General features: G+C 44.6%; 1 protein-coding gene across 3 annotated transcripts in view; it reads left to right on the top strand.

The window, feature by feature from the left end:
* Positions 1-8,013, top strand: part of PRR5L (proline rich 5 like) — a 44,614-nt gene extending 36,601 nt beyond the window's left edge. For all 3 annotated transcript variants that reach the window (XM_037395885.1, XM_037395887.1, XM_037395884.1), the window contains 2 exons: positions 1,207-1,333; positions 5,193-8,013. In XM_037395885.1, coding sequence (XP_037251782.1) covers positions 1,207-1,333; positions 5,193-5,575 — 510 coding nt within the window. In that variant the 3' untranslated portion in view covers positions 5,576-8,013. The remainder of the gene's footprint in view (positions 1-1,206; positions 1,334-5,192) is intronic.
* The last annotated feature ends 10,752 nt before the right edge of the window (positions 8,014-18,765 follow it).

Here is an 18,765-nt window from a genome sequence, read left to right as displayed (position 1 = left end):
CTCCTCTGCACTTAGGAACAGTCTGAGGATGCTTTTTTTTCACATAAATTTTCATCTCCCAGCTTCTCTGAATGCTTCTTTGTGCTCTAGTTCTCCTGGTTTCTCAGCTTTGCAAATGACAGGGCAAGCCTCCATCAGAGCGGATTGTGGGATTTGAATGAGCTGTGACTGCTGGCTGTCCGATGCCAGCTCCTTGGCCAGCTGGGATGCTGAGCAGTGCCCATGAGAGAAGAAAAAACCTTTAGGCAGCAGGCAAAATGCTAGACTTCTTCCAAAGGCCTCTCTCAAGAGACCTAGATCTTATGTGAGGACTATCCTCTTTATTCAGAACTCAAGCGAATATTTTCCAAGCATGCCAAATGCAGCCAAATATACCAGCTGGTTTATCTTTTTATATTGCCCAGCACGACAGTCCTGCAAAATACCATATCACAGGTGGCTGTTTGGGTTCCTCTCACTTTTATTTCTTCTCTAATATACCTTACAATGAGCGGTGAGGAATGAAACTTTCTGAAACTGTGAAGTGGCTAAGCTGGTATTTCTGTATGAGTTCTCGCTGTTCTGATGTTCCTAGCGACCCAGACTGTAATAACAGGAGATAAAGTACTAGCTCAGTTTCCCTGCAATACTTTATTAAAAGAATCTCGAGGGCAAAGAGGGTCTCAGGGTGATGTATTTGAGAAAGAATATCTTATTGAGACTTTGCAGGAAGTTAAGTCTGTGAACGGTTTCTGAAATTACTGTTAAATTGGTTAGTGTTATCTACCATCTTCACAGCTGTAAGCTGAACTACAGAGGATGCTTTTCTTGCAGTCCTGCCTAGGAAAAGAGTAGTGCTTCGCTCAAGTTGTGTTAAGGGTTTTCTACAAAGAGACATTTCCTGGTAGAACTGCCTTGGTATAATTATATCACTGTAGTTACACTGTGCAAACCCTCCATGTGAGTGTACCCTGTATCTTCATATTGCTTGGTCAGGAAAAAGACAGCTTGCTGCTCAATGTCAATAGGGCAGGGCTATGGTGTGAACAAGGAGGCTGACCTGAACAGTGCCTGAACCTCCATTTGGGCTTATCAGCTCTGCTTCTCCAAATGATCAACTGATGTGGTGGGGGTATTCCAGTGCAGACAACAGACTCCAAGCTTTACCCAAAAACCTTACTCAAAACTACATAAGGGTAATGTTGACTTTTTATGTTTGAATTTCAGAGTGTCCATGAGCCTACCGGCCCCAGTGAGGGCTACCTACAGCTGGAAGAACTGGTCAAGCAGGTGGTATCACCATACTTGGGTTTGTGTGAGGACCACAGCTTCTCTGGTAGCACCTGCTTGCTTGGTAAGACATGCGCATCGTACAGAAGCTCTTGTTGGGGTACACAGCTTGGTTAATGTGAAGCAGTACATATCTGTGCTAGAAAAGGAGACAATGCATGACTCAAAGAAAGAAAACAAAGGCTAAAACACCCTCAAGAAGGTTCTGATTAATATGTTTCTGAATGTAGATTTTTTGTGGCAGACTTTTTATTTTCCATGATGGAGTGAGCTATTACTGCCCCACTACTGCATGCATGCACAGGTGCAAAGTCTCCCCTCTCTCTGGAGGTGGGCTTTTAAAAAAGATTTTGGGACTCTCTGGTCCATGTCTGACATGCTGCTCTCACTCTGGTGAGACACTGCACCTAGTCCTTTGCTGCCTGCTCTCTGTCCCTGCTTGCTAGCCTGCTTTATGGCTCCTGGGTTGCCATGCTTGCTGCTGCATCAGCCAGCCTTTGCAAACAGCAAAAACTGTTGGGTGCTCACTCTGAGGGATTACAGGGGTTTTTGCATGGAATCTTACTTCAGTCTGAGGACTCTGCTTTTGGTTTGGGTTATTTTTTTGTTTCTGTTTTGGTTTTTTTTTTTTTTAAATAAAATATCTGTGTTTTAACTGTGGATAAACGGGTGTAGGTGAGAGAACTGGCATTCACTTCAGGAAGGGGATGCTTATAGTGGAAAACTTCTCCACACATGATCCAGGAGCTCTGCTTACACATGTGGTGGGCCAGAAGAGCTTCGCTAGCTAAGAAATAGCCGTAGTGATACTGATTTGATAGCCAAGAAGATTTAAATAGAGTGAGTGCGAAAAGCTCCAGCCTCCCTCTGGTTTTATAACCTTTAGCCCTTGCTTTGATGCAAACTGTAGCAATCTGGAGACACACAACCTGTCTTGTATAACACTGTAGCAGCACAGGGGTTGAGATGGTCTTGCAGTAAAAGGACTTAACTAAGGCTCAGACAACCCATGCCTGTAACAAACTCAGGGCATGGCTTTAGGCAAAGTATGGCTCGGGTTTTGTCTTTGTGGTTGTTGGGCAATTAAGTATCTTTTATGCAAGTGGACATGGTTATACAGCATTTGTTTGCAGACCTGATCCTGAGGCTGAATCTAGACTACATTCCCCTGTTAAAGTTGAACTTTGACAAATCTGATTGTTTTGCTGTTTATGGACATCTGTATGCTGCTGGGATAGTTTCAAAGGTAGCTGCCTGACCTGTACTGAAGTTTCTAGCCATCCTGGATTTTTGGATTTCTGCCAGCTGAACAAGGCATTAGTGCCATTAAAAAAAGAAAGTTTCACAGAAATAGGCCTTGTAAAATTTATGTGCCTTAAAAGCATTGTATTTACTTTGATTTTAGCTGTCTTTTATTTGTGTGTATTTCCAAGGTGTCCTTTTGCCCTTACTCCACCCTGTGCTGAACAGGAGAAGAGAAAAAACTTGTGTTTGTATTACACAACATTAACAGCAGAGCAGCACTTTTCTGCAAATAGTCTTTCAAAGTGCTGCTGTGGTGGTGGTTTCTTTTCTTTAACTCCCACTTCTAATCACACTTCCTTCTCTTCATCTCTCCCTCTTTCTGTCACCTTTTTGCTTTCTCAGAACCAGTTTCTTCTCTCAGTGGGCAACCTGTAATGGCGATGAAGGCCATAGGTTCTGTGTAGTAGCTTCTTGGAAACTGCGCTTTGGCTTTGGGTACACATACATTCTCAACAGATGCTATGGAGGCCAAACTGCCCTCTAGACTGGAGCCTTCAAGACGAATGAGCGTTGAGAAATGCAACTGAAGGTGTCTGATCACATCTGTGAATACACATAAGGCTTCAGTCTGCAAGACTGATGTATCTTAAACTTGATTTAAAGTGAGAGAGGAGTGCAGCAGGGATAGGTGTGAGAGGGGACAGGACAGCTTGTAGAGGGATTCATAGAGGACAGTGTCCCCACCTGCTTTTCTGTTATCACTCTTCTTGCTTTGACCATGTAAATTAGCTGTGATCTGCATAAGGATGGAGTACTCTGAGGGGATCCAGCTGTCTAAGAAACAATGTTTAAATTGGAGATAGGGAAGAAGATAAAACATTTACCCATTCCCCCCATGTGTTAAACCTAACATCACTGCTGATTTGAGTTTGCTTGTGAAAAATCCCTTAAAAACTCCTCCCAGTTTATGTTCCTGGCCATAACACACCAAAACAGAAATAAAATTTCTGGTTGTACTATGCATGACAACTCCCTTAAGAGACTGTCTTTTGCGGCCAAGAAAGTAAAGGGGGAAAAGTAAAGCAATAAATGAATGTTTGGAGTTTAGCCTAATTTTAACTGATTCTCATGATAAAGAATTTTAATTCCGTTGCACAAAAATAATCTGCAGATATTTTTCCCTCAAAAAAGTCAGGTCCCAATGGCCTCCAACACTACAGATTGCTATGGCTTGAACTGCAGGTGACACCTAAAGAATATATTCACTGTAACCAGCCTCAAAAATTATTTGCACATACTCTTCAGCACAGAACGAACCATTTTGAATGAATGTATTACTGGAAGCAGAGAGGTGAACCGTTGTCATAGTTTGGCTGCTGCCAGTAGTGGAGTTTTGGCTGCCTACCCTTTCCTCCCTGCAACAATATAGAGTTTGTTTTCTGTTTTTCTTCCTGGTGAAAGCTTCCAAAACTCTTTTATAACCTTCACTGACAAGTGCTTTCCTTTGCATTTTGTTACTCTATCTCATACGCTCTGCAGTCTTGGTGGAAGTATTTTTAGATGGTTTAGAGGTCTCTGACTTTAGGAAATGAGACCCTGCACTTCAAGGAAGTTGGTGAGAAACAGAAACACAGGGAATAGTTTTATCAGCTGTCTTGGGGGTAGACTGCATAGAGGTTTAACATCCCATGGTAATCCTGCATGGTGGTGGAAGACAGCAGGGTGAAAAGTAATACTATCTGATTCAGCCTGCTAGGGGAGTGAATTACAGTGAGCCAAGGCACAAACTCGGAATCCTGCTTTTAAAGCTTTCAGTGTCAGAATTGAAATGGTGATTCATGATACGGAGCTGGTGACTGTGCCTTGGGTTTGAGTTTTAAATCAGGCATTTCCCCCCCCTTTTTTTGCCAAGCAGGTTGTAGACCCTGCACTCATCAGTTCTGTGTCACCACTTCCACCTGTGCTGTGCAAGCACTGCCTTTCTCTTCTGTGCCTTTCCCCCTGGGCTGTTGTGGGCTGTTGCTGTGCAGTTAGGAGTTTGCAGTGTCTAGCCCCCAAACCAGACATATTTTAAGTGGAGGAAATGTTCTTTTTATTGCATAATCTTTAAAAAAATACAGTGGGATAATGCTAGCAGAACTGCCTTTCTGTAGGCAGCTGGGGAAGCAGCACAATGTAAGCATCAGGAATTTTATGTTGACACCAGCTAATGGCGTCTCCTGAGAGAAATTTTCCAGAGAAAGGGATGGCAACTCAGGTCCTCACTGAATGTTTCTTTGGGGACCTGTGCCACTTTAGTGTCACTGATTTTAGTGAACCTGCATGTGAGCGCTCCTACTTGGTCCTCACCGCCCCCCCCCGGGTAAGAGAGCAGACCATCAGAATGCTAAAGAAAGTCCCTTTGCTGCACTTGTTACTTTTGGGCTCATTTCTTTCAGGCAGCAACACCATTGCCTTACAGCAGGCTGGGAGGTGACTCCTTCCCCAGGGAGAGGCAGACCTACTTTATAAACCTCTGTCAGTAGCAGCTAATGAGCACCTGACTGTTCCCTGGTGGTAATGTCATGGGATACTCTGTGGCTGCATGCCGAGTCCTCTTGGTTCCCTGTGGCCAGCCTAGCAGCTTGGGAGATGCTTTGTGCCCTGTTGACCATTCCTGCTTCCTTTTTCTTTTCCAGAGAGACGGTACTCCAGAACCCATGCTAAGACTGGTGTACTCAATTATTCATCTCACATGGTGACGAGCCGGCAACCCAGCGAGATGGCCCTGACCCCGCTGACAGAGCAGGAGGGTGAGGCTTACCTGGAGAAATGTGGTAGCATCCGTCGCCACACTGTTGCCAACGCTCATTCGGATATTCAGCTCCTGGCAATGGCCTCCATGATGCACACGGGAATAGTGATTGAGGAGTCAGACAGTACTGACAAATGCCGCCTCCTGCAGCCCAGTTTTAGCCACAGGCAGTGCTCCAGTGAGCCCAGTATTGCCGATGGACCAGAGGAAGTTGTAGCAGCAGGTAGGCAAGACCCTGCAGAGCTGAACTGCACATCAGTCAGCTAGAAGAAGTCGTGCTGAGGAGAACTGTATGCACAAAACTGGACAAACTGTTCTGTCATCCCTGCTGGGAAAAAAAGAAAAAAAACCTTGAGTTTTGCTCATGTCATTGAAATGGCCTTGAGGGATCTTACATCTCTTTGGAGATCTGTTTTTTGTCTCTCTAGATTTGTTTTTCTTGCCTGTCTGGGATCACTGTTGATGGAGGTACCAGGCTGCTCTTGAGTGAGCACCAAGGGCTGCAAAGGCTTTGCTGTCTACCTTCTGTAAGCTTTCTTTCTCTGCTAGTCCAAACCTTTTGGCCTCAGATTTCCTTCTATTTCTTTGGTATGATACAAATTAGCCTCTTTCTGCTTTTCTTCATTTCCCCCAGCTTTGTGCTGCTTGTTTGCTGTTTGTTCCTGTGGCGGAGCACCCTGTGCTAAATGTTCCCTTTGCTTCTGGTGCTGATGACTGCAGACTGTGTTTTTCTCTTTTAAAGTTGAACTCAGGGATGAAACCATTTGCATCCTGCAGAAAGATCTGCTCAGGTGGCTTGTAAGAGTAAGAGATCGTTCACTTTGCCTCCCATGGGCATGGATGAAAAGTTGAAATCCAAACAAATCAGACTTCTGCCCGTGTCCAGACCTCAGGAGAACTGAGTGCATGTAGAGTCCCAGCTGAGTACTTCATAAGTACTGTATTTCGTTCCAGTCATATCTTTGCGGGTGGCAGTGTAAACTTGGGTACAAAGGAGGAGTAGGTGTGTAAACTGAGGGAAAAATATAGTCCTGAACATCCTGGCATTTGGTATCTATTTGGTCTCAAAATTTCAGTGGTGGTCAGGCTACAATGACAGGAGAAATCCAAATGAATTCCTCTGGGAAGGAGATGCTGGGCAGAGTCTGTGCTTGTGCGGGAGACATAAAGGCCCTTCTCAGCACTGGGCCATCATGACTCTAGACCAGGAGGTGACAAACAGGATTTCATCCTTGGGCTGCTCTGATACTTCTTGCACTTGCAGATTTTGTGAGACCAAAGATAACCAGCCGGTGTAGAAAGGAGTCGTGTCCTGGTAGTGTATTTGTGAAGTGCTCCTGACCTCCAGTGGTATCTGACTAGCACAGTGTTGCTTTTAAGATAAAGCAAGGCTCTCTGCAGTCTTTGTTTTTATTTTGAGGATTAGGAGTGAGTCCAGTTTGCAAGTGTCTGTGTCAGGCAGTACCATCCGCTGTGTCTGCTTTGTAGCATCATTCGGTACTCAAATGCTACTTCTATGAGAACAGAACCAATCTGTTCAAGCAGTCCCCCGGGATACTCTGCTGATGTCTTGCTAAGCAGATTTGAAAGTGTAATTACAGGCTTAGAAGTGAACTGAAATGCTGCCTTAAATGTCAAATCTCATTAAAAATATGGATATAACACCACTGCCACTCAAATCTAGTCCCTGTGGTACTGACTGTAAATAAATCTGTCTTGACAAGGAAACAGAAGGTTAGGATGCGCCTTCGGGATGTTTTTGTTTTTTTTTTTTGCATGGTATGACATTAACTGCAGAATTTGCCTGCTTCTGTTAGACATTAAACATCTTCTGCTCCACTGGTTGCACCACAAGTACAGCTCTGACCTGTCAGGATTTGGCTGTAGTAGCATGTGCAGCAAAAATAAAGCAGATTATTATTTGGAAACAAAGCATCAGAAATACCAGTGATGGGCACAAGTCATACTGCCTTTGTAAACAAGGGTGTTGCTTTGTCTCCTGTGGCAAGTGTTGAAGAAGATACTTGAAAGGGTCTGCTCTTTCTTGCAGTCAGCTAAGGTACCCTAGCTATTGGCCTTTGTGGAAATGCCAAGTGTTTTGATCACCAGCTGTTCTTACATGCTGGAGAACAGAGATGTAGTTATGCTGGCTGCTTCCTTCTCAGAGCATGCACAGTCCAGCAGAGGCCAGGAAGATGTGTACTTCAAGCAGTCTTCCCTTCAGATGGATTCTAGGATAAATTGCCCTCCTTTCACAAACTGGACTGACCAAGCCAACTTACTTGTATCCATCTGCCCCAGGGTGGCCACGGATTGTGGCGGAGCTTCAGAATCTCTGTAGTGACAGCCAAACCTAACAGACCATGCTGGTCTTACCTTGGCATGGTCCCTCCCATGTGGGACAGATGATGGCATCCTGCTCAAAAGGGAGGTTTTTGGCCCCTTGCTGTGTTTTAAGGCCTTCTCTTAGTCATAGTGGGGTATGTGGGGAAGTGATCACCCTGCAGCATTTCAGTTCACTGTTACGAATGGTTTTCTTCTTTCTGTTTCTTCTCTAACCCATTTGCCTTCTGTAAATACCCAAACCATTTGGATTAGTGAGCAGCACCCTCTTTTATGGAGGCTGGAATGATTTATTTATTTCCTGACATATTTTTGGGTCATCTCTAGAGCTAATAGGAATACAGTCCTGGTTTTAACTTGAATTTCTTGTTCTACATGTATGTATAATTTGAATTATTTTGATTTTGTGTCTGTTACTTTGCAAAAATTTGCACCGAGCCACTCTGAATCATGCACTTCCCTAGTTGTTTTGGTTTATAGGGAGGATTAAAGCTGGTGGCTTTACTTTATAAACTGAAGTAAAAAAAACTTATTCTGTAAACCGCACTGAGGGTCTGGTCATAAGCACCACTTGTACAGCCATGTGAAATGTACAAGCCTCTGCAAGCCCATACCTTTTACAGGCAGACTGGATGAACCTGGAAGTGGTCAGAAATCTGTGCCCTGCGTCTGTCGTGACAGCAACACAAGGCTGGCACTGAAGGGCTGTGGGGGCAGAGCTGAGTGGCTGCTGTCTGCTGAGGATGCTTTCAGCCTGCTGAGGCTCAGTCCCCTGGAAATGAAGAGCCACATTGTCCCCAGGCAATGAGCCACAGCATGAGAAACACTTGCATTTTGGATACAGGGTTCTGGCCTGGGGTTACATTTCTTCACTGCTCACCATGTCACACAGCTGTGACAGGGGCACAGGGCAGGTTTTTTCTACCCTCATGGTCATCCACTCGAGAGCACCTCCTGGAAGAGCTGTCAGAATGGGAAGAAGAGATTTCTCTCACCACCTCCCAAAGTCTGTGTGTTACCTTCTAACTAGATAATTACCTAGATTGAGCCGCTTCCTATCACACTGAATCTGTCTTCTCTTTTTACTCTGTCTCCTTTTCTTAAGGTAAGTGATTTATTCTCTGTGTCCATGCAATTGTGTCACAAATTTACTGAGGGTGCCTCAGCAGAAAGCTATTCTGAGTACAACTGGCCTCTTTCCTGACATCGTTCATAAGCATGCAGCATTTTTTCATTGCCAGTAAGCAGAGCTTCTTCAGTCCCCAGCTGGGTGGGTAGCAACCTGGTGTATTTTTTGTTTTTTTCTATCTGAAACAAATGCAGTAGATCTTGGTGCTGGCACTGGCAGCAGCAGGGAGGAGTCCTGCAGGGTGTGGATCGACACTGAGGTAGGGTATTGCCCTTTATTTTTTAGGTCTGAATGGCGATGGGTAGCCCTGGAAGGAATGGTCTTTTGATACTTATAACCTTGAGTTGACAGACTAAAAACGCTTGGCTCTTACAAGCAGCCTGTGTGTTCCAGAGAGCAGGAATAGAGTGTCTGATGAGGGATAAATTGTGGTGTTTATGCTGTACTTATATGAATGTCTTAATTCTGCTGTAGACCCAGAGTAACCAGTTTTCCTAAACTGGGTTCCCTGTTCCTTCCCAGCCTGGCTCCTTTTCTGGGCCAGTAGCAGGGCTCCTGGGCCAGGCACACACCTTGTATTTTGAGGGTGGTTGGAGTGGGGGGCAGCCTTCCAGTAAGAGAAAGGGGAGCCAAGCAGCGCAGAAATTCAGCTGAAGTTGATGACTGTCTTGCACCAAGTTGCCAGAGCCAGGATTGCAAGTTCTGGGCTAAGAGCAAAAGGTGCTGCCTGTGCAGAGGGCTGCAGGCAGGGCTCTGCCGAGACACTTACAGTGACTATGGGTCTTCCTCACGCTTAGGAAAGGCTGAAGAAGGGTTATTTTTAGACATTTGTGCTATAGAAATGAAAGTGAGCTCCTCTTCTCATTCACAATTGAAATTTAGAGACAGATAAAGATCTATTCAGCTGTGGAAGCTGCAGCCGGCCGGCCGAAGTGAGTGATTGTGTTTTATCCAGTGATTTTAGTGCAGCAGGCACCTACTCGTTCCATGAGGCTGGCGCTGGAGTTGGGCCCTTTCCCCAGCCCCACAAATCTGCCCCGCGATTTGGCCAGTGGTGCGCATTCAACGGGCTGTGGAGGAGGCTGCGAGAGCACATCCTCCCATTAGCCTCTCCTTTGTGGGAAACCACTCACTCCTGAAACAAATGTGTGTGTCATATCAAGCCACAAATCGGGCATCTAAACTTCTGAAGGAGGTGGGGGGCCAGGCTGTCCGTGCGTCCTGGCTGCCACTTTCCCTGCATGGGACCGGTCTCTGCAGAGCCAGCACTGCTTCTCGTGGAGCAGCCTGATGGCAGAGCTTAGGAAAGCAGGTGAGAAAGCAAGACTTACCCTGGTGTAGATACTCCATGGTGCCCAGGGAGTTTCCCAGGGGAACACTGGCTGGAAATCTGGCCCACAATCAGCTTGTTTCTTGCTCACAAACACTCCAGCTCCATAGGAAAATTACCACAAATTTTCCCCTTAATTCAAAGTGGGAAGAATGTGGCTAATATTTGGTATCTTCCTGAGCAAAGAGAAGATAATTAGTCATACTATTAATTTTTCAAATGTGGAAGGCGGATCTGGCAGCATGACAAGAGCTTAAATGGGATTTTGTTACTTATCCACACATTTACTGTCCCCTTGCTATGCCAACAGCTCCCAGTGAAGGGCACCAAGCACTTAACTAAATAAGCAAAAGCTTCTAAACAGAAAGGCCAGCTTTTAAAGCAGCTTAGCAGCAAATGATCAACATGTTCTCGTTAATATGGTGCTCAAAATTTCATGTGATAAAATAGCTGCTACTTTCCATCTGAGAATTGGCTGCCCTTCATTCATTGCTTGTACCTGAAGATACCTTGAATACCCATGTTAATTATATTGAACCATTATCTCCACCTGGGAGAGTTAAGTGCTTATAATTGTTGTGCCATTTTACATCTCTCCTATGTGTAAGTTCATCCATTCCAGGGGACAAATCCTGCCCTCAGCACTTTTCCAGGTCCAGTGAAAGCTGTTGTAAGTATACAGGAAGAGGCAGCTCAGGGTGTATTAGTAGTTTCGGCTGCATTTCTCCAGTCCAAATGATAACAAAAAATAGCAATTCCAGTGAGGAAATAAGTGAACTGAAAATTGTCATTATTACTAGTAGTTGCTAGTTGTGTATGGCCAACAGCTCATGTAGGAGACCACGAGATGGGAGAGGGCAATGAAGAAGAAATACATGCAGGTAAAGGAAATAGCTGACTAATTTTTTCCCACATAATTGGTATAACAAAAGGTGGGGTAGAGGCTTACTTACAGTTTGGTCACTAGACATTTCAATGAGCAAAAGGAAAACAAACTCCTTACAAAAAAAAACCTCAAAACCACAATGGCTTGAAGGGTCTCGCCTGCCCTAAACTCCTATCATAGTACAGAGCAGCTCTTCAGCACCTATAAACTGCAGCAATATTCAAGCAGTTGCTGTTTGAAGTGTCTGTCATCAGCCTTCAGAGCTAAGTCCCACTTATGCCAAGAGCTAGTTTGTAATTCTTGTGGCGTAACTATTATAGGCTGTGCAGTAACAACCTCTGTTACATCGGAAAACAAGTTGAAGTCACAGAATCATTCTTTCTGATCTCAAAATTTATGAAGGCAGCTGCATTGGCTCACACCCAGAAGTTTTCTGCAGTTGCTATCATAATAGAATTTTTTAACGTATTTATTTATTTATTTTTGTTTTACCTGAAAGCATGAGTTCTGTGAGAATTGCTTAGGCTACACAAAGAGCAGACAGACCAGCTATGAGATGCTCAGGGTTCATGTCAGTAACTGTACCAGGACTACCTGGAAAGTAACACAATTTATATATATAAAATGTCAGAGAGAAACCACAGAATTTCTGCCATACACCACGTACCCTGTAAGCCTCTTGGACTGATTTACATGGGTTATGGGTAAGCAAGTCCCCTTTTCCACTGGGTTTTTACTACACCAAATGTTTATCGACTAACATATATCAATAGTTCTTGGAGCAGAAACAAGAAGTCCTCCCTTGTCTCCTGCGTATCTGTCTCTAAGGGGCAGCTTCACTATTACAAGTGCAAAACCTGCTGTCTTTCTTCGGGCTCATCTCAGGCTAATGAATTATCATGTATTTACAGGGTGGTTGTTTGTGAGATGAGAAGGTAGGAGAGGCTGTTCTGAAGGAGGGGACTGATGGTCTTTGTGAAAAGTCCCCCCTAGGCGGTATCTGCACTAGATTTACAACTTACTCTTATCCTTCTTTTTTTCCTCTTTGGTGGGGATGGGAGGGGAGCTCAAATGTGCATACAGGACTTTGAACCTAAGGGATTCAGAATGACTCTCCTTTACAGTTTGAGTGAATGCTGTGGAAGGGGAGAGAGAAGGGGATTTCTTGTGATTTCCCATTCTCAGTTTTTCTCAGAAGACAGTAGCGGGCAGCTATTACATGCTGAGCATCACTGTATTTGGAGTGCAGATGGAGCTCCTCTGGTCAGCCTGGTGCAGGGTATCATCAGTCTCTCTTCTGGCTCCTAAATGTTAGACATCTTTCTCCCCTGAAAGCCCAGTGGCAAACTGGAGGCATGCTGCCCAACTGCACCCATAGTCCTGGTTAAAAGCGGTGGCTCATCCTTAACAGCACTGTGGCAAAAAGCAGCTGTCACTGTCTAGTCGTTCCCCCATCAAAGAGACTGTCCCCATGTCTTTGTAAGTCCAGCTCTTTGAAATGAAAATAAATGTTGAGTAAATGAGGCCTGACAGCATTTGCCAGGAGCTCCCTCCGAGCTCATTAGCATGTATAAGCCGCTGTGAACAGGACACCCACGCTCGTCAGCCAAACAAACAAACAAAAAAACCCATCTTCAAAAGCTTATTTCTTTGACGTTCCCCAGTGCTTAACCTAATCCTCTGGCTGTCTGCATCGTTATTGCTATCTTCTTTTGCTCAGGGTTTACAATGTGGAGTGGAAATTGGTTAAGACCTGTGCCCCTCCCATGCTCCGCTCCCCCCCCCCGCGCCCGCGCGGCTATTTGTCGGGATTAGCCGATCCACCGGCAGGACCAGTGGTGCCTTCAGAGGGCAGCAGCAGGCCTCCCTCCACACCTCTGGCTTGGCCGTGGTTAGGAAAACTCAGATCTATAAAATAATAAGTGCGGTGCATTCAGCAGTAGGTCCTCCTATCTGCAGGGGCTGTGAAGAGGCAAGTGGAGAAGCATTAGGCTTTTGAGGAAGTGGGTATTTGCTTTGCAGATGTGTTCTTGCATGGCTTGTTCGGGGTTGCCCTTAGTGGAGGAGCCTCAAATGGGCTTTTGAGAGTCTTAGAGGGCAGCAGATTTGCCCTTTGGCACTTGTCCTGTCTCTTACCCCGTTTGCAAACCAGCTCTCTTCCCCTCAGCTGTGCCTGGGACGTCTGGGACCCCTCAAGTCCTGTGCCCCTTGGGTGTGCTACGGTGCAGCCAGCCCAGGAGCTGTGCCCAGCCTCTGCCATGCTTAGATATGCAAAGTGGCTCTGAAAGCCGGTAAGTTATTTTCTTTTAGTGCTGGAGAGAGTGTACAGGGTACTACTGCAGAAAATGTGGTTTTGGGAGGAGGAGGGCAGAACCTGTGGGCTGAAAGGGATCCAGGTGCTTAGCACCGCAAACAGTCTCTGCCACTGCTTGTGGTGAAAGCAAGGTGCGCATGCAGGAGATGAATCTTTTGGGTTAGTAACACCTGTCCCCATACTCAGTATATCACTTCAATCTGTCTCCTACCCTCCACCTTCCTGAGACTGCTAATTGGTGTCCTTTTCCTCATTGAAGTTGATAAAGCCACATTTGCTCCAGCATAACGGATCTGTTCTATCCAGCATAACAAGTGTCTGTAAATGTAATTAGTGGAAACCTATGAGCAGAAGTTCATGGCTGCTCTACAGGGTTTGCTGCCGGTGTGCAAGACTTCTTCAACTGCAGGGGTATGCGAAGTCCAAACAGGGAGACCTAAAACAGTTCAGTTTAATGGCATGTGTCATTAAATCATGGGTCTGAAACGCTACCAGCAGGGTCTGCAACCACCTCTTCATAAAACAGGCAATTGTGTCAAAATGCTGGCTGGGATGAGGCTTCTGTAGCATCAAAGCAGGCTTGCATCTAACAGGCAGGGCAGCCTTTAGCGAAGGGGGTTGCTACCTGTGGAAGTGGGTCTAACGTGGTCTTGCCATTGATGGTGGAATCTTCTTTTACTTCAGACACAGATAACAGATGCCAAAACCTGCAGCTCTGTTTGCAAGCCATCCATGACAAACATACAGTTAAAGCCTTGGATGGGGAGGTCAATTATTTAGGTCACTGGACAGCAGAGAACTCTGTTAGGTGGGAGAACTATCTGTTGGCCTTTCAGCGATTCAGCATGCAGCTGGATGCAAGTTTATCTCGTGACCTTGAAGGGAAGCAAGTAAATAGGATGGTTAAATGAATTGTAACAGATCAGCTTGCATATCTGAAGGACAATCAATAGAGTGTAACAAAGGCATAGATAGCTCCAAGGCTTGAGAGTCACACTGCAAAGGGGAAAAAACCCAACCCGTTTCTTTCTTGCTTTGTATCAGAATTGCTTGTTCAGAGACATTCCTTTCTGTGCTACTTACTGTACTTACATTACTCAGTGATGAGTTGTGGTGTTGAGTTCTGGTCTGAGAAAAGGTGTCTGGGAAACTGGACAACCAAGTGAATTAGTGAAGTCATCAACAGAAAGTCTGGGCAAATAAACTTTCCCTCTCTCACCCTGAGACACAGATTTTGTGGGTACAGGGAGATCAAAGGCTAAGGGGAAGGAAACGTTTTGTACCTATTTATGCTGTTGCATGCTCTGGGATTAACAACGTAGGTGTGAAGGTGCGTCTCATTGGCCTTCTGATGGATCAAAGGTGACAGGAACAAAGCCTGAGTTTGTGGCTTTTCTTTTTCCAGACCAAAATGACACTACTTGTTGAAAGAGGTGGGAGAGAAAATGTGTGGGTTTGTCTGTGGAAAGCCTTGACTCACTAAAGAAATTCTGCTAAGACAAAAAAAATACCTCCCTGCTGGGTGCCAGCTTGTAGGAGAGGCAGGAAAAGCAGTGTGTGATAAAAGCCTGGGATGTGGCACTGCAGCCACAGCAGACGTGGAGCAGCACAGCGAGCTGAGGTAGACTGGGATGGAAGGTCTCAGCTGAAAATAGAGATTTGTTAGGATGAGCCCCAAACAGCAAAAGGCTGAGACCAAAGTAAGACCCTCCACATATCAATGGAGTTTGAGGCCTAAATGAAAAGGAAAATTATCTTTGTGGGGCTATTAAGAGAACTTTCAACAGACTAAGCAAGGATCAAACCCTCTCAATTTCGGAAATGACTTGCAAGAAAATGATCTCTGAAGGCAGGGAAGTTTTAGTGTCCTTAAATTAAGCTTGTGTAAATAGTCCGATAAACAGATGTTTCAGTATGAATTACAGTGATCAAGATGCACTGAGGGCTTGACTGGCAATGTGCTTTGGAACACCCCGGCCATAATTTTTTTTGAAAATAATGCCTCCCCCTGTCCCCCAGCAAACAAACAAACAAACAAAAAAGCATTGATGGTTCAGTCAGGAGCAGCTGGAGTGGTCTGCCATGCTGTCTGTGTGAATAACTGGATGAATGTGTATGTTAGCTTGTGCTTCTAGTCTTGTGGGTTCCTGTCTAATTCTGGAGAAAATTGTTAATGAGCTGGGTGTTCGTGCCCTATTACAACGAACTGTATGTTGCAAGTGAACTCTAGGAGCTTGCCACACCAATGTGCAGGCTAGTACGCCTTCTTGCTGAAAAGACCTCATTGCTCTGACTCTTTGTTATCATTCATTGACTTTCAGGAGTTTGATTTGATTTTGTGATAGGAATCCTAGGTCAAAATGGATGTAAAGGTAGCACCCTGACAAAAGACCCCTTTCATTGAAGGAAGGACTGAGCAAGAGGGTGAGTTCTGGCACCCTGTACACGTGGGTGTCTCTTCATTCTTCCATTCCTTGTGGTGGCCTCTTCAAAGGGCACCATCCCCACTTTGTGTGGTCTGGTGGGGCCCTATTCAGCTATATTTTCAAGGAGCAATAAGCTTTGTCCAGTGATTACAATTAAACTGAGAGAATTTAGGTGCAGGACATTTAAACATATTTTGATGCTCACCAGCAGTCCAGCTCTGTTACTGAAACAATGCATGTCACTGCAGCTGATAGATGAATCAAAAGGGCTTACCCTTGCTTTTACACTTTCTGATTTTGCTAAGGACATGTGAAGGTGCTGGACGCACAGTTCTGGGTCAAAAACCTGGGGACAGCTGGACTGGACTGAGACTATCTTTATAAGAGTTTGATTTGTATTATTTTTTCATCTTTATATATATTTATATATTATACATTATATTTGTATATACTTAATATACTTAATACAATATTACTACATCACGTACTTTTAATAGCTTTAATTATGTATTTAATTTTTACATATTATATATTTTTTGTATTGACATCTTTACTATTACTTTATTTTTATCTGATATTGTTACAGCTGGACTGAGAATATATGAAACTAAAAAGTAGGCAGAGGTTAAAATATGGCTTCTTTGCATTCACACACTGGCTTTCATTGCTGTCTGACAGCAGTGTGCAAGGGACCAAGAAATCCACTGTGCGCATTCATCTCTGTCCTGCTATTTAATTCATGGGTGTGGGTGTGCGGTGGGCTGACCTTCCCTTTCCCAACAGTACTAACTTGCCTTTCAAGAGCATTGTGTTTTCTACCTTTATGAAGTCTAATCCCTTTCCATTTCCAGAGGATCCAAACCCACACTCTATACCTATTTTTTGTTTTTGAAGTCCAGGTGCTATAGCTGAAGCAAAACAAACAAACAAAAAGCAGATCACTGAGTTGTATTTTACTGATTCACTTTCTGAATTTTAACTAAAGGATGAGGACAGGCACATGCCTATATAAAGGATTTTGGCATGAAGAAACCAGAGTGTTAGCTCAAGCAGCTGTGTCTAGGTGAATCACACTGGAGGCACTTGCTGAGGTAAGTCTAAACTCCACACTGTATGAAGTTTATTACACCTGGGTGTGATACTGAAACTAGGAAAACTTGTACCTGTCACGTTTCATTTGCAATACCTCGATGCCTTAACACCCTGTTAGCAAAGCCCAGGTTGGTGCCGGGCTGAAACTACCACTTTATTATAGGCAGCAACAGAAGCAGAGTTTAATGTTGGAGAGAAACAAGCCCATGCACATATGAATGAATACCAAAATGAAAATAAAAATGCCAAGCTCAAGTGCACTGTTGTAGGACTTGACAAGCCAAACTCATGGACCTCACAGGACCCTTTCCCTGACACACCCTGCTGCTGTGTGTGCAGCGAGAGTACCTGCTGCTGAAGACAAAAAAAATCAACAAGCAACCAGGACTGGTCTGTAGCAGAGGAATCAGGACTCCATAAAAAACAATATTCCTCACAGATCAGGTAAGATAAGGTAAGGTTTGTCTTGCTTTTCTCCTCAGTGTGTCAATTATCAGCTGAGTTTCATGGAAATCATGTTCAGTCTGGGAGGGGTAAGAAAGTGAAAACTCACATTTTTGAACAGTTCATGGCAGGGTTTTTAGCGAGCTATTGCTTCTGCTTTTAATAAGCTAAGGGAGTGCAAGAGTTGGGGGTTTTTTTCCTAAAATTGTCAGTACCCAACTGCTCAAACACTGCTGTTTGGTCTTGGCCCCTTCTTTGTTGAGTGGGGTAAGTCTCCTGGGCAAAAGCCACCAGAAAATATACATATGGCGTATAGATTTGTTTTGCTACAGGCTGTCACCCGTCAGGTCTGCCTGAGCTAAGTGAAGCCTGCTGGTAGTTTGATAAGAAACTATCAGCTAGGATCTACAGGACTGAGTAGATCAGGGCTTTCCCCCAGCTTCAGCACTGGGTGACTGGCTGCCAGCTGAAATAACTATCCACAGTCCCAGGGGAGAGCAGCTAGCTCCAGGAGGCAATGAAGTGCTGACTGGGACAAAGCAGCGGGATGAAATCACTAAACTCGGGAACCTTCATGGGCTGTATTGCCTCGGAGATCAGTCAGAGCACAAACCGAAAGGAAAAGGAGGCTCACTGGTCGAGGCTGGGACTACAGCTAATAGGGAAAATGTTTTCCTGTTTCACAGTCCCCTCCTCTCATACAGTTTCAGAAATCTTCCTGTTCCATCTGAGAGGAAAAAAACCCAACTAAACCCAGCCTTTCAGAGCTGTGAAACCCAGGTTCTTGTTTCAGTGGAACGAATGATTACCAAAAGACTAGACAGTGAAGCAGGGCCCCAGGTTTTGAGCAGAAAGATTTTCTTCATGATGCCGTATCTCAGTCTTTATCTGCTCCTCCTCCATCATAAAAAAGTGAACTCATTTTTACAATATCACATATTTTTTTGAAGTGGAGGAAACTGCAGTCTTTTAGAGGAATCGAAAGTGGTGATAATTCTGCTTGGAATAAAATACGAGTGAGGGTGGATTCAAGCTGTGACTACTACTACAGAATCTCTTTCTGATTCCTCGCAGACAAGAGGAAATGAAAAAAGAGGACTATAAGAAACAAAGACAGTTCTGTCTATGGTTGGTTTTTTAAATTGTTTGCAAACTGGAAAAGAATGCAGAAGTAACACAAACTCTTCACACATTCTGAGCTCTGACAAGCTTAAAGTGTTAAATGCCTGCCCCTGTGCTCAGAGAGATGTATTTTTATCAAGGTGGTTAGGTTTAATTAAAAAACTAAACCCAGTAAGGACAAAAGACACAAAGGCTACAGATCCTCAAATTCTGTATTTCAGGTCAGTAAGCCTCTTGGATCCTGTAAGGGCTGTGTGTGGGGGGAGTGGCACCAGGGTCCACTAGTCCAGCTGGGGCAAGCCACCCCTTTAAGATGGAGCCGACAAAGGCTTACTGGTGGAAAAATGATGACAGTGAGACAGTGGTAACAA

This window comes from Falco rusticolus, chromosome 7 (genome assembly GCF_015220075.1).
Source record: "Falco rusticolus isolate bFalRus1 chromosome 7, bFalRus1.pri, whole genome shotgun sequence".
NCBI lineage: Eukaryota > Metazoa > Chordata > Aves > Falconiformes > Falconidae > Falco > Falco rusticolus.
The sequence above is the reverse complement of the archived record's forward strand: the minus strand, read 5'-3'. Positions and strand labels throughout refer to the sequence as shown.